We start from the raw sequence: 20,388 nt of genomic DNA on the forward strand, positions 1-20,388 counted from the left end.
TGACGCCTGCCACCACAACGCTTACCAAGTCATCCTTACAGCCTCTCGGAAAATGCTGCTCGCCGTGGTCCGGATACACATCAGCGCGATCAGCGTCACATTCCGAATCGCTGCTCTCAGAGGACGAGGCCGACGAGGTTTCACGCGTGCTTTCCGATGGATGGCGGCAGTCTTGAATTGAAGCATCAGTTGAAGGGAACGGTTCGATGTGGCCTTCGTCAGCGTCAGCTTCGCTTTCACTTGTAGAACCTAGTGCACTGTCCAACGCGGCAGACGAAGCACCAACTGATGAACGTTTCTTAAACCTATATTTTGAGCGTATGGGAACGTCGATGGACGGGTCCCACAAGTACTTTCCGAATTGTCTTTCCGGCGGCATTATTCGCGAACGGCACAGCACCTACGGGGCTTTCACGATTACCATACGACAAAATATAGAGCGCAACACAGAGTAAAACAGCGCACGGCGAATGCGGAAGCGGGGCAGAAGCTTGCAGAAGCGACTTCCACGTGTACTGCGCGTACCTGCTCGCGAGAATACCTAAAGCGTTGCCAGCCGGCCACCTGCCTCGACGCTCAACGACTCAACATTGTAACGTTAGATCAGTGCATCAAAGAGTTAAGTCTGGGAAACAAATTTTATAGTATTATGCAATAGTATGTCACTCACAGGGCTGTAAACATTTATTAAAGTTTTGTTTCAGGTTTTTGTCATGAGTTACTTTTTATCATTTTCTGCCAAACTTAGCCATCTCTAAAAAATGAGCAGGGGACACTGATAACACCTCTTTTGTTTGCATTTTTTTGTCGCCATTTTGCACGTATTTTTCTTAATCGTCTCCCGGACTCTCCACGTGCGTTTGTTGCTGCGACAGCTGGAGTGAAAGATGTCCCACGTCCTTGTTAAGTGGGTTGACGATCAGAAGTGGGACGTGTATCCCGTGAATGCTTTGGCGGACGCGGATGTGGCCTTTCGTCTGCTATCACAGCAAGGGTCGATTAAACAGTTAAGAGGAAGCGTCCAACGCGTGAGTTGGAAAGAAGGAGCGCCACCGACCCCGGCTGTACTTCTTGCCTTCGGTGAGTACATCTCGTGTTTTTTAGGGCTGTACCAACTTAAGGCCTGCTAGATTCATCCACGTTGCACGGAACCTGTCACGGAAAAGTTTATGCGCTGTAGAGGTTGCCGGTGTAGCGTGCTGCACGTACCATCGGTCGATCGCTAAGATACGGGGAAAAAAAGAACGTAGCGAATATGATCGACACGACCAGTTTCTGTGCTAGACCTTGATATTTTTCATACGTATGCCCGAGCAACGCGATGTAACACAGCCTAGCCATAAATTCGTGCTAGCTTGCCCGGCTATCAGTCATTCTGCTCGATATTTCGGCAAGGCTACCGCGACTTCTGCCACACCAGTCAGAAATTCGCCGATATTTCAACGTCGCATAACATTCTTTCATTTGAGTTAATTTGTGCTCTCTTAATGATTGTGCTCCCTTAGACAGTTGTTGCTTATGGTAAGAACATGCAAATTGCGCATTACCACATAGACTCCTTCGCACTGACACACACAGAAAAAGTTGACAGTAGGTAGTCATTGAAAGACATCAATATGACGATCGAGCTTCGCGACGTGTCTGGCATATATTTCCCGCTAATGAAGACCGGAAGAAAATGCACTAATCAGCTATATTAGGTCTAAAGAACGCCTTTTAGGTAAAATAAGAAAATTTCTTAGACGTCAATTTTATATAAACATCTCTGCAAAACTGCCGCAACACGACATTGATTCTGATTGCCTCGGTAGGCATGGCAACAGCTCCAGAGCAACGAAAACACTCGCATACGTGCATGCACTCACGCATACACACACCAAACAAGGGACCCCCTTTGTGCGATAGGGAGGGAAGGAAAGGTGGTTGTCCTTTTTTGGCATTTGTTGCGAGTGCATGCATGCATGCATTTTTGTGTGTTTGTGTGCTCTAGAGCGGTTACCAAAACTTTATGAAAGTGTGGTTAAGTAATTTTCTTTTTTTAGCTCATTTGATAACATGGAAATACTATTGTTAGCACAGGTGCCTTTAACGACAAACACTTGGTTGCGCTATTGTTGAAAGATATTGGTTATTTTTTTTTATCTGAGTGGCATTTCGTTGGGCAGCTAATATCTACATGCATTTATGAAATACTTCTTTAAATAATCATATCATAAGAAGCCGACGAACAAAGACAGCATAAGGGAAATTACTTGTACTTATTAAATGAATTAAACAAATGATAAATTATTGGAAATGAAAGTGGATGAAGAATCACCTGGTTGCACATGGGATACAAACCCACAACCTTGCATTACGTATGCAATCCTCTTACCAAATGGTCTCTTTGTTTGTTGGCTTCTTGTGATAGGACTAATAAAAATTGGGCATCTCGGTTTCCTTTCTTCTTCAAATAATGGCATCTACCATTTCTTTAACAGGGAGCCCATCACAACTGGAAAAAAGAGAGCACGTCTCGTGTCGGAGGCTATTGCAGCATTACCTGATGTGCCAACAGAAAATGTGCGTATGCCATCTGGTTAAGTTTCATAGACCATTTTGTATGAATCAGAACAAAAAGATGAAAATTGGTGCACCTTATTGAACATAGATAGGCTCGAAAGTGTGTTTGAGCAACCCATTGCACATGAAAAGCGCTTGTGTACACAAACTAAAAATAATGGACATTTCTTTCTCATGTGCTGAAGAGTCCCCTTAACAGCAAAGAGTGTGTCTAGGCTCTCTCTAAGCTGCAACGGTCTGAGATTCCAGTTTCTAGTAGTGCTTGTAAACATCAGTCAAGCTTCATCCGGCTAAACTGGGGGGTAGTGAATTCAGCCTAGAAAACTGGTTATCTGGATTTATAAAATACAGAATATTCAGTTATCTGGTTGAAATAACTGGTTAGGCAGATATTTGAACACATTTGTTATTGTGAACAGTTTATTCCAAAAAGTGTGTTGTCAAAGTTCAGCAATTCATAATCTATAACATTCAATGTTTATTAGATGACCCAAAATGGGACTGTAAATGTTTCATTTATGCTTTGTGTGTTCCTTGGTACTTCAAGGGTACTTAGAAGTTTTTTTTTTTAACAGTGACATCTACATCTTAACACTCATTCAGTGTGCCATAAAGCTTTACTAACTTGCTGAAGAAGCTTGTAGGGTATAGTCAAAACAGCTTAGAAAATAAAAAAAAAACTTTGAGGATCTCTTGGATGTTTCTGGTTAACCATTGAGCCCCCAAAGTTGTCCTTAAGTTTGTCGGTGGCTTACTGTTGTAATGCTGTGCAGATATCCGAGAATCATTGCAGCAGTAGGGACATACCTTAATGTGTCACTCTTCAGTAAGCCCTGCAATATGCTCAGGCCTAAATAATATTACTACACTGTAGAGCCATTTTTCTCATCCACAGCATTAACATGCTGCTGCCACACTGTAAGGCATTCATACCTCGGGCTGCATCTTTCCTTTGCTTTGCCATTGCTTAACAGGTAGATGGTCGTGCATTTATTAAAAAGAATTTATATATATTACATTAATTTGTTTATTTATTTACAATACCTCAAAGGCCCCAGTGAAGGGTTTTTACATGAGGGGTGGGCTATGTACAAATGCGTTAAGTGTTTATACAATTTTTCGATCGCTTTCTTGAAGTCAGTGCTACTGGACAGGAGCGCAACATCGGAGGGAAGGTCATTGCGGTCTTGCTATGTTTGGACAAACAATGAAGAAAGGCGCGCAGTAGTTCGAGCGGATGATGGGTATACAGCTGCTTGATGATTGGTGCGATCTGAATGACGATGGGTTGGCTTGATGGCAGGAGTACAGGGTGACGTGTGATAAAACTGGAAGAATAGGCACAGATTTGCAATTCTGTGGCGTGCTGAAAAACTTCCAAGGTTTGCACGAGATTTTAGTTCGGTGACGCTAGAATGATACGAGTATTCTGAGAAGATGAATCGGGCTGCACGTTTCTGTACAGATTGTGGCATGTTATTAAGGTAACATTGGTGAAGGTCCCAAACAGCGCATGTGTATTCAAATTTTGGTCTGGTAGGCGAGATGTCGGACAGAAGGACATGCTAGATAAAGGTTATGACATAAACAACCAAGAACGTGGTTAGCTTCATTAGTAATGTGCGTTATGTGAAGGCACCATGTTAAATCTGACAACAAATTAACACCTAGGTACATGTAGGCACTTACACATGAAATCGCGGAGTTATAGATCAGATAATTCGGTGGTGGGTAATATTGCTTGGAATGAAAAGAGCAGTGATGTTTTATTTGTGTTTAGTGACATAGGAGCCACTTGTCGCAACAGATTTCGATCCGATGAAGGTCAGACTGAAGTGAGTGAATGTCAGACAGGTTGTTTACGTGATGATATAGTGCGCAGTTGTCTGCGAGAAGTCTGATGTTAGAAGAAATATTACTCATTAAATCGTTGATATATATTAGGAGTAATAGTGGGCCTAGGACTGTGCCTCGAGGCACGCCTGAGATGACAGGACAGTAGGCAGAAGACTGATTATTGGCATGCACAAATTGCTGGCAGTTAGTTGGGAAGTCACAAATCCATTCAAAAACAAAAGAATCAAAGTTAACGCATGAAAGTTTTAGAAACAGGCGTTTATGAGGAACTCTATGAAATGCTTTCTCGAAGTCAAAAGAAATGGTATATATATATATATATATATATATATATATATATATATACACACACAAACACAGGTTGTTCCACATAACTTGAGGCAAAGTTTTAAAAATGAAAGGTTTTTGGACGCGAGTTGAACCGAATGCATAATGTTGGCACTGGCCTAGAGATACTCAGGCTATTTAATTTCCCCATAGCTAACGGATTAGTTATGTTTAATTCGGGCTTGTTTCATGACCATGTCGCACTTCAGCGGCAAGGACCGATCACGCATTTCAGCGACGTACGCCGCAAGCTTAGCCTACAGCTCCGGAAAGTGTCCAGACTTCGGCACGTGGGAAATTCCTCACTTGCCATCACAGGTGAAAATTTCGCTTCGCTGCAGTCGCCACTCTTGCACCACCCATTCAGAAAGATCGAACTTGAGGCTCGCTGCGCAGCGATTTGTTTCTTCAGCGTAAAGGATGGCAGCCCTCTTGAACGCTGCTGTGAACGAGTGCCAAATGATTAGTGAGCCTGGAGCACTCGTGATGACGGAGGAGCATAGAAGTAGTACGTAGCCGGCAGTCAAATGGAACGCGTCAAACCAATGCCTTTCGTCAAACTATAGAGAAAGCTAAGTGCAACAGGGAAAGAGAAACCCGCGAGCGGTGTCTGCTCTTCCATGAACTACCAATACTTCCCGCAAGCGCCGCCGTTCTGAGAGTGCCGCCGCGTATGTTACAGCGGCGCTTCCATCAACTATCGACACACCCCATGAGCGTTGTGTCAATGCCTTCTTTACTAGATGCCTGCCGCATTGTCCGGTAAACTCAGTTCCGTGTCCTCTCCCTTTTCTCGTCTCCGCGAAAAGGCAACGAACGCCTCTCATGGCGAATGCCTGCAATTTAGATCACGTGCTGCGGCCTACGAGATTACCATGGCATCTGTCACCATCTCGAAGGCCCGCGATAGCGCTCACTAACAGACGCCTGCGCATATAACGCGCCGGTGGAAGCATTCAGCTACCGCTGCCACATCCGCTGGAAGTTAAAAAGGCAAGGAGTGCCGCCTCATGGAATTAATGCTGAACTAAGGGAACCGCCGCTACAATGGGAAAGCGAGCAACGCGGAGGGCATCTAGTAAAGGAGGCATTGGTTGTGTGCACTGTAAAACTCAAAAATGTTGCCAAATTCTTCCGAAAAGCAAACAAACACGTGGGATAGCGAAAAGCTACAGGTAGGGCCATAGAGCAAACACAAAATTGTAACTACGTTGTAGCTCCCATTCGTCTCGCTTTTTTGGCGGAGCCATGTTTTGGTTTCGATTGTAAATCGAACCCCCCACTTCAGATTTTCAAATAAAAAAAAAAGTGGTCGACTTACAGTCGTGTAAATACGGTACTCTCCACACTGAATTTCACACTCCAGCTTCAGCATCCACATTACGAACACTTCTATGTGGGTCTGAAGAAAACTTTGACAGAATATCTTTCTCTGTGTCCTCACCCAGGATTTCTTCATGAAAGTCCCAGTCTGTCTCAGCGTTTCATATGCACGCACAATCGTCATTGAGCACGGACGCTTACCTGGATGCCAGTATTGAAATAACTCAGCTGCGCGCCTTCTATGTCCACTTGGCGCACCTAGAACCAAAATTATATCCGCTCTTTTCTCATTGGAGTAAGCCATATCTGCTGCTCAACATTGGTCACAGCCAAATAGCATTGCTGTCGAGAACACGCAGGGATACAGGCGCCTGAGTAGCACCGGATATATTGCAGTTCACTGGAATTGGTTCAAACGAGATACATAAGGTATGATCTACATCCGGTAAACTGGAACAGCCTGCGGGCGCACTCTTAGGGACTGACGAGCCGTTCACAGTGCACAAGTGAAGCCAGACGCGGCCATCCAATACTGCGACCACGAAGCAATGTGCGGGGTGCGAGATCAAAAAAGAACGTCTGGTAGACAGTAAGTGTGAGAAGGAGAGCAGACGGGGCCAGTGTGAAAAGAGTCAGCATATGAAGAAGACATGCATAATCTTCCTTGAATATAGACAAGGCTTTATTGCCATTAGTTTTGTCCTCGTGTGATTTATCCGCTGTTATTCCAGCCCTAAGGTTAAAGTTGTGGCATCATCATTCAATTTGAAGACTACTACGAGGTCATTTGTGTGCAAAGGCAAAATTGTAGCAGCTGTCATCACCTTCCTTCGTTCCCACGCATTTCGCCCTTTCCTTCTTTCAAGTAGGATCAAAATGCTGCTTCCGTCTTTTCTTTTTTGTGGCCTTAGATGCTTTATTGCTTCGGCAGCATGCATTTGCACAATCCTGCGATAAGAGCCGCATTACCAGATACCTACACCAGGCATAACGCCCTGTTGCGGGCCAGTCTCGCTGCAGCCGACCTTGTTCATCCATTGCTCACTTGAGAGCAGCATAATAACTGTGCACAAGTGCCCCGTCACATGGTATTTTTTCATATTTCGCGGGCTTTCATTGGAACTTATTGAGAGGTTTCTCAAGGTGCTCTACAACTTTGCATATCACACTTGGGGTCTGCAGCCAATACTTAAAAAGTTGATTAATTAAACATAACTAATCTGTTAGTTCAGGATAAAATTAAAAATAGCCTGAGTAAGTCTAGGCCAGTGCCAACATTATGCATTCGGTTAAACTCGCGTCCAGAGTGCCTTTCATTTTTAAAACTTTGGCTCAAGTTATGTGGGACAACCTGTATATATAGTACAGGAGGGAGATTGAAAGGTTAGATGACATAGCTGGCTGTTCTTTACACTATTACCAAAAAAGATGTTTGTAAATTTAAGAAACTAATCCTCATTTATGACTGGTTGCGAATAAGCTCATTATGTAAGCTAGGTTGGTACTTAACCAGACTTATTTAGTCAAGACAAGCACGGGCCGGTTTTTGTAGCAATACCTTTTCCCATGGAGGAAAGAAACAAAATAGAAGAGGCCTTGACGTCACATTTTTGAAGCCGGAAATGCAGCCATGTTGGTGTGCCATCTCCCTTTGTGCCTCCAATCAGCTTGCCGGAGCAGTTAGGCATAAGCTTTGAACTTTCATTGCTACGAGCTGCCAGAAGTGTGTGCTGCTGACATGTATCAGAACAAAGCCTATGAAACTTTTGTAACAGTTTTAGTGAAGCCGTCGAGATCCTGTGCTCTTCCGTGGCACGTTGAAGAAGATGATGAAGACCTGCACTTTGATTACTTGAGTGTGTCTGTTGCTGACTGACACTTGCACTCACAGACCCGAAACATTTTCAAGCTTACACATCTCGCTCCGAGGTCAGCTTGTCTCGTGAACATAATGTGTTGCGAGAAAGACACAGGTAGAAAAAAACGTCTCGCTTTTCAGAGGCCTAGAGCAGCAGCAAGAGCTTCAGGAGCATGGTTGCTATGGCAATGTTTACGTTTGGGTACCATTCCCATTGCTGCATTGCGAAAAACAGCATGCGATTTCTGCCACACTTCCCCCAACACAGACTGTGTTGGCCAGCGCCTCTCCCACACTTTCCTTCCTCCATACCTTTTCCCGATGACATTGCCTTTCAGTGCTTTTTGCCTTTGTGAGTGGTCAAGCGAGGCTATGTACCGAGTGGAGCATTGAAAGAGGCCACTCATAAACGCGAAAAGCACTAAAGACATTCGCATCGAGAAAAGGCGTCGTTACAAAATACCGGCCATGCTCGTCACTTCTTTCTGTATAAGTAAATACAAGGGTTGATCCAGGAGTAAGGTTCCCATCAATTTTAGAAATGGACAACATTGTTCATTCTCATAGAAATTTACATCATTGGAAAGATCAAACCTTGCTCTATTTTGCTACATAATCGCCATGTTTTTCTATGCATTTTTGTAGACTGGTCCAATTTCTATATCCCAATGTCGTAGAACTCTGCCACCAACCCGTTGAAGAAGCGTTTCACCTCTTTGACTTCATCGTCGCTCCGGAAGCATTGGCTACTCAAATGTTCCTTTAACTTAGGGGACAAGTGATAATTACTAGGCGTGAGGCCTGAACTGTATGGTGGGTGGGGCATGACAGTCAACCCAAAGTTTGTCAAAAGTTCCTGGGTTTGGCGGGAGACGTGAGGTGGGGTGTTGCCGTGATGCAGCATTGCACCGGCTGCCAGTCGTCCTCGCAGGCAGTTCTGGATAGCTTGCCCCAGTCTTCTTAGTGTTGTACAATAACTGTCTGAGTTGATTTTTGTCCCAAGTTCCACGAAATTGTTCAGCACTATCCCCTTACGATCCCAAAAACACTGGTCTTGACTTTGCCAGCAGGAGTTTGTTTGAACTTTTTTGCGACTGGTGACTGGATGACACCACTATTTGGATTTTTGTTTCATTTCGGGAGCGAAATGAAGCACCCACATTTTGTCTCCTGCAACAATGGAGTCCAACTACCCTTCCTTATCTTGACACTTTTGAAGAAATTGGCGAGCACAGTCAAGGGGTTTCTCCTTGCACTCTGATGTCAATAGCCACGGTATCCATTGAGCACAACACTCGTGATACTCCAATTTCTCATTCAAAGCTTTTTCCACTGTACCATAAGAACTCCCAGGAATCTGAGCAACAAGTTCACGCACGGTGATCCTCCTGTTTTGAAGCACTTCGCGTTGGACCATCTCAATAACCACCTTCGAAACTGACGGTCTTCGATTCCGTTCTTCATCGCGGACTTCTTTCTGACCGGCACTAAACTGCCTGCATCACTTGCGGATGTGTTTGGACATACACTTATCACCATACACCTCTGTCAACTGACAATGAATATCCATGGGTGGAGTTCCTTTGGCGTGCAAAAAGTGAATTATGGAATGAATCTCGCACTTGGCGGGATCAACAATGGGAACCTCCATATCGTACGGCTGCTGAGCCAAGAATGAGCGGTGCAGCGAAGCGCGGCTGGGGGGAATCGAGAGTGGGGGAACAGCCGCACGCATCAGTGTGGCCGGATTTCACCTCGCACCTTCCTGTGTGGCTGGAGCTCTTTGCGAACGTTATTTCTGGATCAACCCTTGTACAAATAAAAATTCGCTCAAGTATGTACAGGACCTGACACAGCATACGCAAGGGATCATTTTCTTTTTCTTTAGATATTTAAATAATATATAAGGTTTCCATTGAAACTGTTTGAAACGGTTGGTTGCCATTGAAACGGTGTGGAGTAAACAAAAAAAAAATTGGGACATCCAAACATTGACATATTATTCATCAAACAACCATGCAGGCTAACCAATCACTGGTTGTCCAGTTTTAGGCTTTGAATAACTTGTGAATCAAGCAAGCGAATAACTGGTATTGCCAAAGGCCTGATTTGATGGTGCTTCAGTAGTTTGTCAACTACCATTGGCAATATTGAATTAAGTGGTGTTTGTAAAAAGGTTCCATGTGGATAACTTCAAAGAAAGTCTGTGAAAATGCACTGCCCGCAGATAATTTTTGTGTGCGTGCTGCCGCTAAACCAATTGTTCCTTCTGTCTTTAAAAAATAGATGATTTTTCTTAATTTCAGATCAACCCATGCAGCACCTGTGCTGTTCAAATAAAGGCACTGCAAGAAGAGAATAAAGAATTAAAAGATGAAGTGGAGCGGCTGAAGCGGGTGGCAGAAGAGCACGATTACATTTCTGGTAAAAAAGCCTTTCAACATATGTTGCCACAACATTACACCCTAGGGAACGTTTATACCCTTTGGAGTGCCCCTTCTGCCACACAACATGTTTCATGAAATTGATTTTTTTCTTATTTTGACGGGTCCCCAACTTCTTTAAAAGCAATGGCAAGTGGCCAAGCACCAAGGTTGGGACAGCTGTCATGGGGTGACTGTATACACTCTAAGAAAAGCTTACACCCTTCGGAGTGCCCCTTCTGCCACACAACAATAATCGTCATCTGCCTTGATGCGTTTCTTCCTTTTTTGTAAACGCCGCGCCCGCTACTTTCCTGTCGGGAATGCTATCATGCTGATAACACGCATGCCGTTTGTTACTGGAAAGTACCGGGCTCGCAGCGTTAAAGGAAGGAAACACATCATCAAGGCAGATGATGATTATTATTATGTGGCAGAAGGGGCACTCCAAAGGGTGTAAACTTTTCTTACAGTGTATACAGTCACCCCATGGCAGCTGTCCGAACCTTGGTGCTTGACCTCTTGCCATTGCTTTTAAAGAAGTTGGAGACCCTTCAAAATAAGAAAAAATTAATTTCATGGAAATGTTTTTCAACGAAAAGGTTTTTACTTCCGTTATTACCATGTGAACTTGGTCGTAAAGTGCCAAACTATATGTCATAAAAGGCGCTGGCAAACCGGCCGTGGTTGCTCAGTGGCTATTAAGCTGCTGAGCACGAGGTCGCAGGATCGAATCCCGGCCACGGCGGCCGCATTTCGATGGGGGCAAAATGCGAAAACACCCGTGTGCTTAGATATAGGTGCACGTTAAAGAACCCCAGGTGGTCGAGATTTACGGAATCCTCCACTACGGCGTGCCTCATAATCAGAAAGTGGTTTTCGCACGTAAAACCCCATAATTTTTTTAGGGCGCTGGCAAGAACACTTTTTCTTTGTTGTGAGAGCACACCAAAAATTTTCAGGATAATGAAGAGAAAGAAGCTTTACACCGTAATGCATTCGCTGATTGTCTTTCATTTATAGAATTTTTTATAAGCCATCAAAAGGCATTAAAATGGTCTGTATTTAGTATTTTTTCCTGCAAAAGCTTAAAGCTTGCATCAGCCAAGTGGTCAGGACCTATACAGTGCAAAAAACAAAGGCTTGGATGAAATATGGTACAACAGTGCACACAGGTGACGACCACTCAAGAGAGCTGATACGGTCTGCTAATTTAACAATGAATGCGCCAAAAAATATGCAAAACACTGCCTCATGTGATAGCTCATTGCATTGTTAATAAACTGAAAAGCTTTAATAGAATAATTTTTTGTTTAAATGGGGAAAAAGAATTTTCAAGTGGTCTTCAACCGGTCTCGAAATTTACAATACATCTCATCACTTCAAGAAGCCTCTTGGCACCAAAGACAGAGTGCATGGATACAGGCACTCCTGTAGCAATAAAGAGAGGTTAGTCCAAGGTGATGCTTCATTGCTAGGGTGGTTATGACCCTCTTCAGTCAAGCAGAGCTGCTAGATTATATGTGTTTACCCGCATGTCACTGTCTGCTAATTTCCTGGTTGGTGCCCTTATACAGCATTGGGCACTGCATTGATACCGGCGTGTTTGCTACCTGACTACCTGTGCCAAACTAGTTAGAATTGGGCAGAATGCAATAATCAACAAAAATAATAATTGCATTATATTCTCCTAAATATCAAACAAGTTGGTGTGAATATGCTGCCCAGTACTGTGTAAGGATGACGAGCCGGCGATTAGTAGACAGCGACGTGCTGGTAAATAGATATAATTAGCAGCTCTGCTTGACTGAAGTGGCTCGTACCATTCCAGCACTGAAAGAATCAACATAAAATCTGTTTGCACTACCCTCTACTTATGGCGCAGTAACGCTCGTGTTTAGTGCTACAGGCTCAATATATAACGAGATCAAAGGATGAGAGAAAAGCAGTAAAATGTGCATGCATCCACTCGTACGAAAGTAGCAAGTGGTCGCTTGTTCATTCTAGGTAACTTGTGCATTTATCCATTTCCAATTTCATTTCACATGCTGCCATGCCTCAGTGGCTGCATTTTGACTGTGGCAAAACCAAAAGCGCCTGTCAGTTGTGATATACTAAAGAACCATAAGTGATTGCTTTCATAATTTTGTAACCAATTTATTTTGCAGAGGCTGCCAGATTAGTGAAAAGAAGAGTACTGGGAAAAGTGGAGAACCAAGCCGAGCAGACGGCTGGAGCCGTTGCTGCTTGCCCAAAGGTACATATATCTATTGTATCCTCTGTCTTAGCTAACGTCATAAATGCATGAAATGATACTGTCAGAAAAATGAATTTTTGCCCTATCCTTAAACTTGTTCTTTACAAGCACCAAGTCTCTTCAAGTTGTGTTGAAGGCAAGAACATGCACATCGGTATAGCAGTGCGTCATCAGCAATTGCTGTTTATTTAAAAAGTGAGGGAGCAGGATGACCTCTCATTGCTAGGCTGCATTTTTCATATCAATTTTGACTGTGTAAGCACACATTAGGATTGATCCCTGAGAAAACTTGTCACTGTCTTCACTGTAATTATGCACTTTTCTTTCTGGCTAGAAACATCACGTATAGTCCTAATATAATGTGTGCTGTGTAGCATCCCTGTCTGAACCTATACTTACTATTGCCAAAAAGCACTCAACCTGTCTTCCTTTCTCATCCCTGTTTTTTAGCACTGTTTGATGAATTTGGGGCAATGAGCTGGCGTTCGAACCTTTTTAAGCCACTAATAACTTACACCATCACCAGACAGTAACTTTAATGTCATGAGACTGCACGATTTCACTTGATACATGTCACTTTGGTGTTCCATGAGAAAAAAAAGTGACCCGATATTGAGGGCTATGGTGGTCATCAGAATATTATGCACTTGAGCTTTTCCCCTGCCTTTATGCTGTTTGTATAAATGATAAATGGATACGAAAGTGCCAGAAGAACCAAACTGGCCTCCGGTGGGAGCCGAACCTACAACCTCTGCACTACAAATTGTGCTAGTAGATTCTTGCGTATTTATGTATGTGTAACCCTCGGAGTGTTAGCCAGTGCTACTTAGGCCAATCCATTGGATGTGAACCATCCTTTTGGCCAATGGCGACGCATAGTACATGAACTCTATGAGTAGGCAGCTGACCAATAAACGTGTGTGCTACTTGAAGGCATCAAACCTGCCTGATTCAAGACCTTCACTATGAAATTAACGGCAAAGAGCACTGAGGGGCCTGATTTTGTTAAACACAGTCATGTGAAACCAACAGATAAGCCAAGGAACGCATAGGGAAAGTTATTTGTATTTTTTTATTTAAGTGTAGAAATGATAAAGCAAAATGGTTCTGGATGAAAACAACTTGCTGCTACAAGTCATGTCAGTAACTGCTGCAGATTACCACATTGTTTTTCTCCTTTAAACTTTGCTATTTGTTCCTAGATATGTCACCCGCTGTGGTTGCTTAGTGGTTATGGTGTTGGGCTGCTAAGCACGAGGTCGCGGGATCAAATCCCGGCCACAGCTACCGCATTTCGATGGGGATGAAATACAAAAGCACCCGTGTACTTAGATTTAGGTGCACGTTAAAGAACCCTAGGTGGTCGAGATTATTCAGGAGTCCCCTGCTACAGCATACCTCATAATCAGATCGTGGTTTTGGCACGTAAAACAGCACAATTTAATTTTTTTAGATATGTCATTGCCAGCAAATTCTAAATCTCTTACTCTGCAAAAGTTAATGGGCTATACAGCTCCCAAATGATTATTTTTATGTTCCCAGGTGGACATTGGGCATGGCGTAAGCGTCGAGCAAGGCACCCTCGACAAACTTTGCCGAGCTTGTGAAAGTGGCCCTGGCAAATTTGCCAGGGCTCTTTTGCGAAATGTATTCACGGCAGAAGAACTAAGGGGCAAAACACTCCTGGGTGGAAAAAGCAACCTACGCCTCAACCAACCACTCAAGGAGGCCTTGGACCCTGTTCGTGTCCAAGCTGTGATTGGTATGTATGTCAATCCTAGTGGTACAACTGCAAATTGCAGTCTATGCGCCAGCATAGGTGGGAAGCCCTCTTGGTGTCTATACGTGGCTGATTTGATTTTTTGCAGTTTGGCATGTGTATTGTCTTTGTACTATCTTCTCAACATTGTTCATTCCTTACATTAATATAAGCAGCAACTGTTCATAGCACATGCTACCTGCTGAAATGCTGCACAAATCATGCCCCAGTGCATGCAAAGACATCTTTCGAAGTATTTGCACTTTTTCAATTATTGTGGTGTATGGCCGATAAACCTCTGCACGTGTTCTTTAGCTAACTCAGCACGGTAACATTATCAAGGGTGTGAAGCCGTGGCGGTGCAAACACTGACAGTGCACAGCCACGCATATCTGCAGTCCTTGCGCATATGTAGTAAAAACGCGTTGAATGAAGAGGTCATAGCATTTTCTCCCCTCTGTTTGCAGTGTTGCTACAGTAGGGGCACGGTCATTGAGTGAGATCTGCGCATGTTTGCCTGTGTGTGCACATGTGACATGATGCTTGCTAATTTAATTAATAAGCGAATATTTCCTGCAATTTATATGGCCGGTAAAACTATGAACTTCCTTAGTTAAGATTGTTTGAGCACATTGATCACAGGGACAAGCAAGTAGACGAGTACAAGCGCCTGCTTCAACCAGTGCCTTATTAACAACAGGTGCACAATTTTGTATGAATGTAAATCACGTTCAGAAAATAGTTCTTTTCTTGACAAACAATGCATGCTCACACACTTCACAATTCAACCTCCAATCTTAAAGGGACACTGAAATGGATTTTGACGATCTTGTACAAATGTAATGAGTTAGGGTTGGCCCTTCTGATCCTTAAATGAAGCATTTAACCAGTCCGTGTAAACTGTGTAATTTATTATAAGGTTTGAAATATGTGCATCGCTCCCTATTGCAGTGGCACCACTGAGTTTTCAGCCACCCCTGACTAAGTCACGCACAATGACCATATGACGTCAGTAGGGCAAGCTATCTGATTGGCTGCCAAGGGGGCGCCATTTATAATTTTTCCAACTTCATGGTGCACAAATGTTCACTAAAGTTGGAATGTTAGATAATTTCTTTCATAAAAAAATAAATGTAACAGAAAAAGAATGCTCAAGGACAGTTTATCACTAGACTCAAGCACTTCTGGCACACAGGAAGTGTCATTTGCTTGTGTTACGGTGTACTTCGTGTTGACGCAAGCTGCGTGGTCTGCATTGATCTTAATATGTCATTTCGCAAGCACCATGGTTCGTCATTGCCTTGTGGACTGCAACGTAGCAATCAGCGACATGTCCAGCTGCAACATTGTGTCCCTCTGCAAGGCCAACATGCGAGTGAAGTGGCCTGCATAGTGCAGCTATCTAGTAGTACATAGCTCAGCCAAATGCAGAACTAGTATAGCAGTAACGAAGTGTATTTTACTTTGCTGCTAGTGTAAAATTTTGGCAGGAGTGTAATCATGAACATATTGTTTTTTTAAATGTCTAAAAAGTTTTGCACTTGGTTACAACAAGATTAGCTCTTAGTTTGACTGGTTAAGCTCGGCACCACCAGGTAGCTCGACCGTACAGAGCGATCAGGCCGCTCACGGATGTCTACGCTAAAACTCCTTATCACAGCAATAGTAGTATGGAGATGGTTTAGTTTACACCTTCAACTATCTGTCAAAATGTCGAAAGCTTGCCTCTGGTTACTGGAGTACCAGACACGCTTGGTGCTGCAACAGAATGCTTGCAACAAATGCTGCTTTGACAGGCGGCTGGCAGAGAGGTTTGAGAGGCTTGGTATGCCGGCTACACGACAACCGGAAGGAGACGACAGGATGTCCCATCACAATGCATAGCCAGTGAAGGCGGAGCTTAGTCTGGTGAATTAGTTGGAAAAAAAAGCATGGCTATGGAGGAGGGTAACTTGTAATTGGCCAAAGCTCTCTTAAAGGGCCCCCGAAACGGTTCGGACAAATTTTGTAGACACGTAGGATACCGCTAAAGTTAATCATTCAGACCACAATTTGTGTGAAGCATTGCATCTTAAGAGAGCTACGGACGATTACAAGTTACCCTCCTCCATAGCCATGCATTTCCTCCTCAACTCGTTTTCCAAGTGATCGGGGCGATGTAAGCTCTGCCGTCGCTGGCTCTGCATCAGGATGGCACGTGTCATCTACTTCCGGTTCTCTAGGATCGAGCCTGCAAAGTCTCTCCAACCTCTCCACCAGCTGTTTGGTACTCCACCCCAAGCGAGAGCTATTGAAGCAGCATGCATTGTGAGCATTCTGTCGCAGCGCCGAACGTGTCTGGTATTCCGGTAATCACAGGTGAGCTGGGCATTTCGACAGATGGCTGGACGTATAAACTCAAGCTGATGAAGGAACTTTAGCGTAGACGTACATGAGCGGACTGATTGATCTGCACGGTCTAGCCACCTGTTGGCGCAGAGCTTAACCAGCCAAACAAAGAGCCAATATTGCTATAACCCAGTGTAAAGCATTTTAAACATTTACACCAGCAGCATAGAAGAATACACTTCGTTACTGCTACTGTGTTTGGTTGAGCTCTGTGCCACCAGGTGACTGCACCATGCAGTTTGCGCTTCTGCTCATCCTGTGAAACGGCAGTCAAACGGCCAGGCCCTGTCTCCATGTGCTTGCATTTATTTGAATACCGGACTCGCGAAATGCTATTGTAGTAGTAATCCTCCTGTGCAAAGTGACGGCTACAAACTCGCACATCCTTTCACCAATTGGATAGCGACAGTCCGATACGCTGCAGCCGCTCCACTCGTCTTCTGCCTTGCAGGGGGACACAATGTTGCAGCTTGACATATTGCCAGTTGCTACGTTTGCAGCCCTCAATGCAACAAAGGCGAATCACGGTTCTCGCGAAAAAACAGACTGACACTGCCCGTGGAGCTCTCGTCAAAATGGAGCATGTTGTAACACAAGCAGACGACACTTGCTGTGTGCCGGAAGTGCTTAAGTGTAGTGAGAAATATTTCTTGTGCATTCTTTGTTACTTTCTTTTTATAGAAGCAAATTAACTAACATTCTAACTATTGCAAACATTTGTTCAACATAAAGTTAGAAAAATTATTGATGAAGCACCCTGGGCAGCCAGTCGGATAGCTCACCCTACTAGCATCATTAGGGCAATTTACATCAAATGGTTAAGGGCAGCTGAATATTCAGCCGAGTAGTGTGCTGTGATCAGCAGCGATATAAATTTTTGAAACCTTATAATAAATTACGTGCTTTACCCGGAGCACTTAGATGCGTCAATTAATGATCAGAAGGACCTATACTCGAACGGTTCAGTATGTTTGTACAAAATCATCAAACTCGTTTCAGGGTCCCTTTAATGTGAGGCTCTTTACACAGCTTCTTGTACAATGCTTTACTAGACTGTTTCAGGGACCCTTTAAGTGTGCCTTACCAACAAGGCTGCATGTCAACGCCTGTTAGCCTTCATGTAGTTGAGTGATACTTTGGTGTTGCTAGCACTGCTACCACTTTTGGGGGAAACTTCCACTTTCTTTGTCATTGAAATTGGTTTTATCCGATTGCCCGATAATTTGATAAGGTTTGCGTGCTCTCTTGGGTAAAAAAATTTGACGGTAGCGAAAATTAAATTTACAAAAAGTGAAATTTTCAGTCAAAAAAAATTTTTATGCAACGAAGTAAAGGGCTGATTTTACCGGCTTCGTCACACAGGCTTAACTGTACGTGCAAATGAATTATATAAAATTCCACTGAATAGCTGCTAACACTCTGACCTGTCTTTATCCATGCCAAAGAGCTTGGCACCAGTACTGAGATGTTTATCTTCATTCTGTCGCACGTTAAAGAACCCCAGGTGGTCGAAATTTCCAGAGTCCTCCACTATGGCGTGCCTCATAATCAGAAAGTAGTTTTGGCACGTAAAACCCCATAATTTTTTTCATTCTGTCTCTACTCTTTACGACATCGTGGTGCACACCTGATAACTGCAGACCCTGGCTAAGTACACAATGTATAGCTAAATTACTGTATGATGAGGGTTTATGACTTCCACTAGCAGTGTGGCTTGCACTTAGACATAGCATAGGATTTCAATGTGTTATTCTTTTACTAGAAAGTCTGAAAATTCTGTATGCATTGGTAATCTTATGCTGTATATCTTTTCCAGACTACACATGCTCCAAATTTCCATCAGCGAGCCTCGGCTACATAAAGAATAGCCTGTCGTCCATGCTTGCGAGGGAGCTGAAGGAACCCGAAGTCCAATAAACTTGTGATAGTCTATAAACCGAATGATTCACGTGCTTTTTCTTAATCACGAAGTTGTAAGTTTCTTTTCCATAACATCACAGGAAAAGAGGCCTTGCAGTGGAAAACTAAAAAATGCACCTTGAAAATGGCCCAAGGCCAAGCAATGCCTCAGTGGCGAATATCAACATTAGTTAATTTCATGTTGCATTGCACCTTACAATCCATAAATTTAATATTGCATTCCACTTTACAATCCATAAACTTATTGTTGCATTAGACTTTACAATCCATAAACATATTGTTGCATTTCACTTTACAATCCATAAACTTATTGTTGCATTACACTTTACACTCCATAAACTTATTGTTGCATTCCACTTTACAATCGATGAACTTATTATTGTATTCCACATTACATTTCATGGAAATGCAATTGTTCGTCCATGGGAATTCCATAGGAAATCAAGACAATAATTGGTCAATGAAATTACAATGGTTTCACGGTGGCCACTTTTCAATGCTGGTCAACAAATCTGCAATAGTGGGACAATGATATTTCAACTCAAATTTTATTGATTGAGCAATAAGACGACAATGGAATATCTACTAAAATTCAACACTAATTTTCATAAGGGAATTCTCCTCGACAAAATTTATACGTCAGGATACTAAGACAACATTTATTTAAATCCACTATGGACAAAATATTATATGTGCGGAGTAATGGCAGAGCACTACATGAAAAATGGCTGTAACTGATTATTCTCAAAGCTTGGTTTTGTGTGTGTTGTATGTTTTAGCAATAATATTTTGATGACCTGATTTAGTGGGCACACGATGCGCTATCTCGATCTCGACCCGAGCAAGAAAGCATGCCGCCTTATCGGCAATGGCAGTTACAATAGAAATGCAGTCTTCATCCTTTGTAAATGGTATTCCTTTGATCTCAACATTGTTGATTCTAGAATATTGTTCCATCTCGGCTAGCCTTTTTTAAGGGCTTCATTTTCTGATTTCAGAGCCTTGTTTGATGCCAATAGCTCAGCTTGCTGGGTACGCGTCTTCTCGACAATTTCATTTAGCATGGTCAGACTGCCATCCATGCCAGAAACTTGGGTACGCAGGGTGCTGTTATCCAGTCCAGCTTCCTGCAGCTTCCCTTTCACATCGGCAACGGGTTTCTCGACCAGTTTTTGCAATCTATCATGAAATTGCGCCTCGAGATCATCTAGTCGCTTGGCCAACTCCGCATTGGTAGGCATAACGGAAAAGCAACTTGAAAAACGATAGAGTACGAAACGCGAATGCAGCAGCAGCAGCAGCAGTTGCGGTCACAAATACTCTTATGCTATCACCAGGAGAAATAAGTACCAACCTGTGAAACGTAGAAGAATGCTTTAGCAAGCGCACACTTGGACCGCAACCGCTGCCGCTTTGATGCCGGTGTCCATCCGACGGAAGCACGCGAATGTGTATCAATGTGTAAGTTTGGCACGCGAATGTGTATCAGAAATAGAGACGATATGTTTTCGATCATGTAAATAACTGCGAATTAGGGAAAGTGCTGGACCACACACGCCAACAGCGTTTAGTTTAGCAAAAAGTATGTCATGATTTAATGAACCGAATGCTTTAGAAAAATCAATAAACAAGGTACCAGTCAATTTACATGTGCCAATGGCTGTTTTAAGATGATCAGTTAAAGTAATGAGCGCTAATTCAGTTGAATAACCAG

The 20,388-nt window shown here is 43.3% G+C and overlaps 1 protein-coding gene and 1 long non-coding RNA gene across 2 annotated transcripts; both read left to right on the forward strand.

Moving 5' to 3' along the window:
* Positions 1–654: 654 nt before the first annotated feature.
* Positions 655–10,345, forward strand: LOC140215382 (uncharacterized). Its single transcript, XR_011892340.1, has 3 exons — positions 655–1,080; positions 2,481–2,562; positions 10,234–10,345. It is a non-coding gene; the product is annotated as an uncharacterized lncRNA (long non-coding RNA).
* Positions 10,346–11,765: 1,420 nt separating this feature from the next.
* Positions 11,766–18,690, forward strand: LOC126516659 (uncharacterized). The gene is made up of 4 exons (XM_072289569.1): positions 11,766–11,799; positions 12,519–12,607; positions 14,150–14,369; positions 18,571–18,690. The coding sequence occupies exons 1-4, from the start codon at positions 11,766–11,768 to the stop codon at positions 18,669–18,671; spliced, it is 444 nt and encodes a 147-aa protein (XP_072145670.1). The 3' UTR covers positions 18,672–18,690.
* Positions 18,691–20,388: the final 1,698 nt, after the last annotated feature.

Source organism: Dermacentor andersoni, chromosome 1 (assembly GCF_023375885.2).
Source record: "Dermacentor andersoni chromosome 1, qqDerAnde1_hic_scaffold, whole genome shotgun sequence".
NCBI lineage: Eukaryota > Metazoa > Arthropoda > Arachnida > Ixodida > Ixodidae > Dermacentor > Dermacentor andersoni.

What these genes read in the sequence shown, in the direction of transcription:
- LOC126516659 (XM_072289569.1), top strand. Translation starts at nt 11,766, where the DNA reads ATGGATACAGGCACTCCTGTAGCAATAAAGAGAG. An exon ending in TCCTGTAGCAATAAAGAGAG is followed by an intron (nt 11,800 to 12,518) that starts GTTAGTCCAAGG and finishes TTTATTTTGCAG; the next exon opens with AGGCTGCCAGATTAGTGAAA. An exon ending in CCGTTGCTGCTTGCCCAAAG is followed by an intron (nt 12,608 to 14,149) that starts GTACATATATCT and finishes TTATGTTCCCAG; the next exon opens with GTGGACATTGGGCATGGCGT.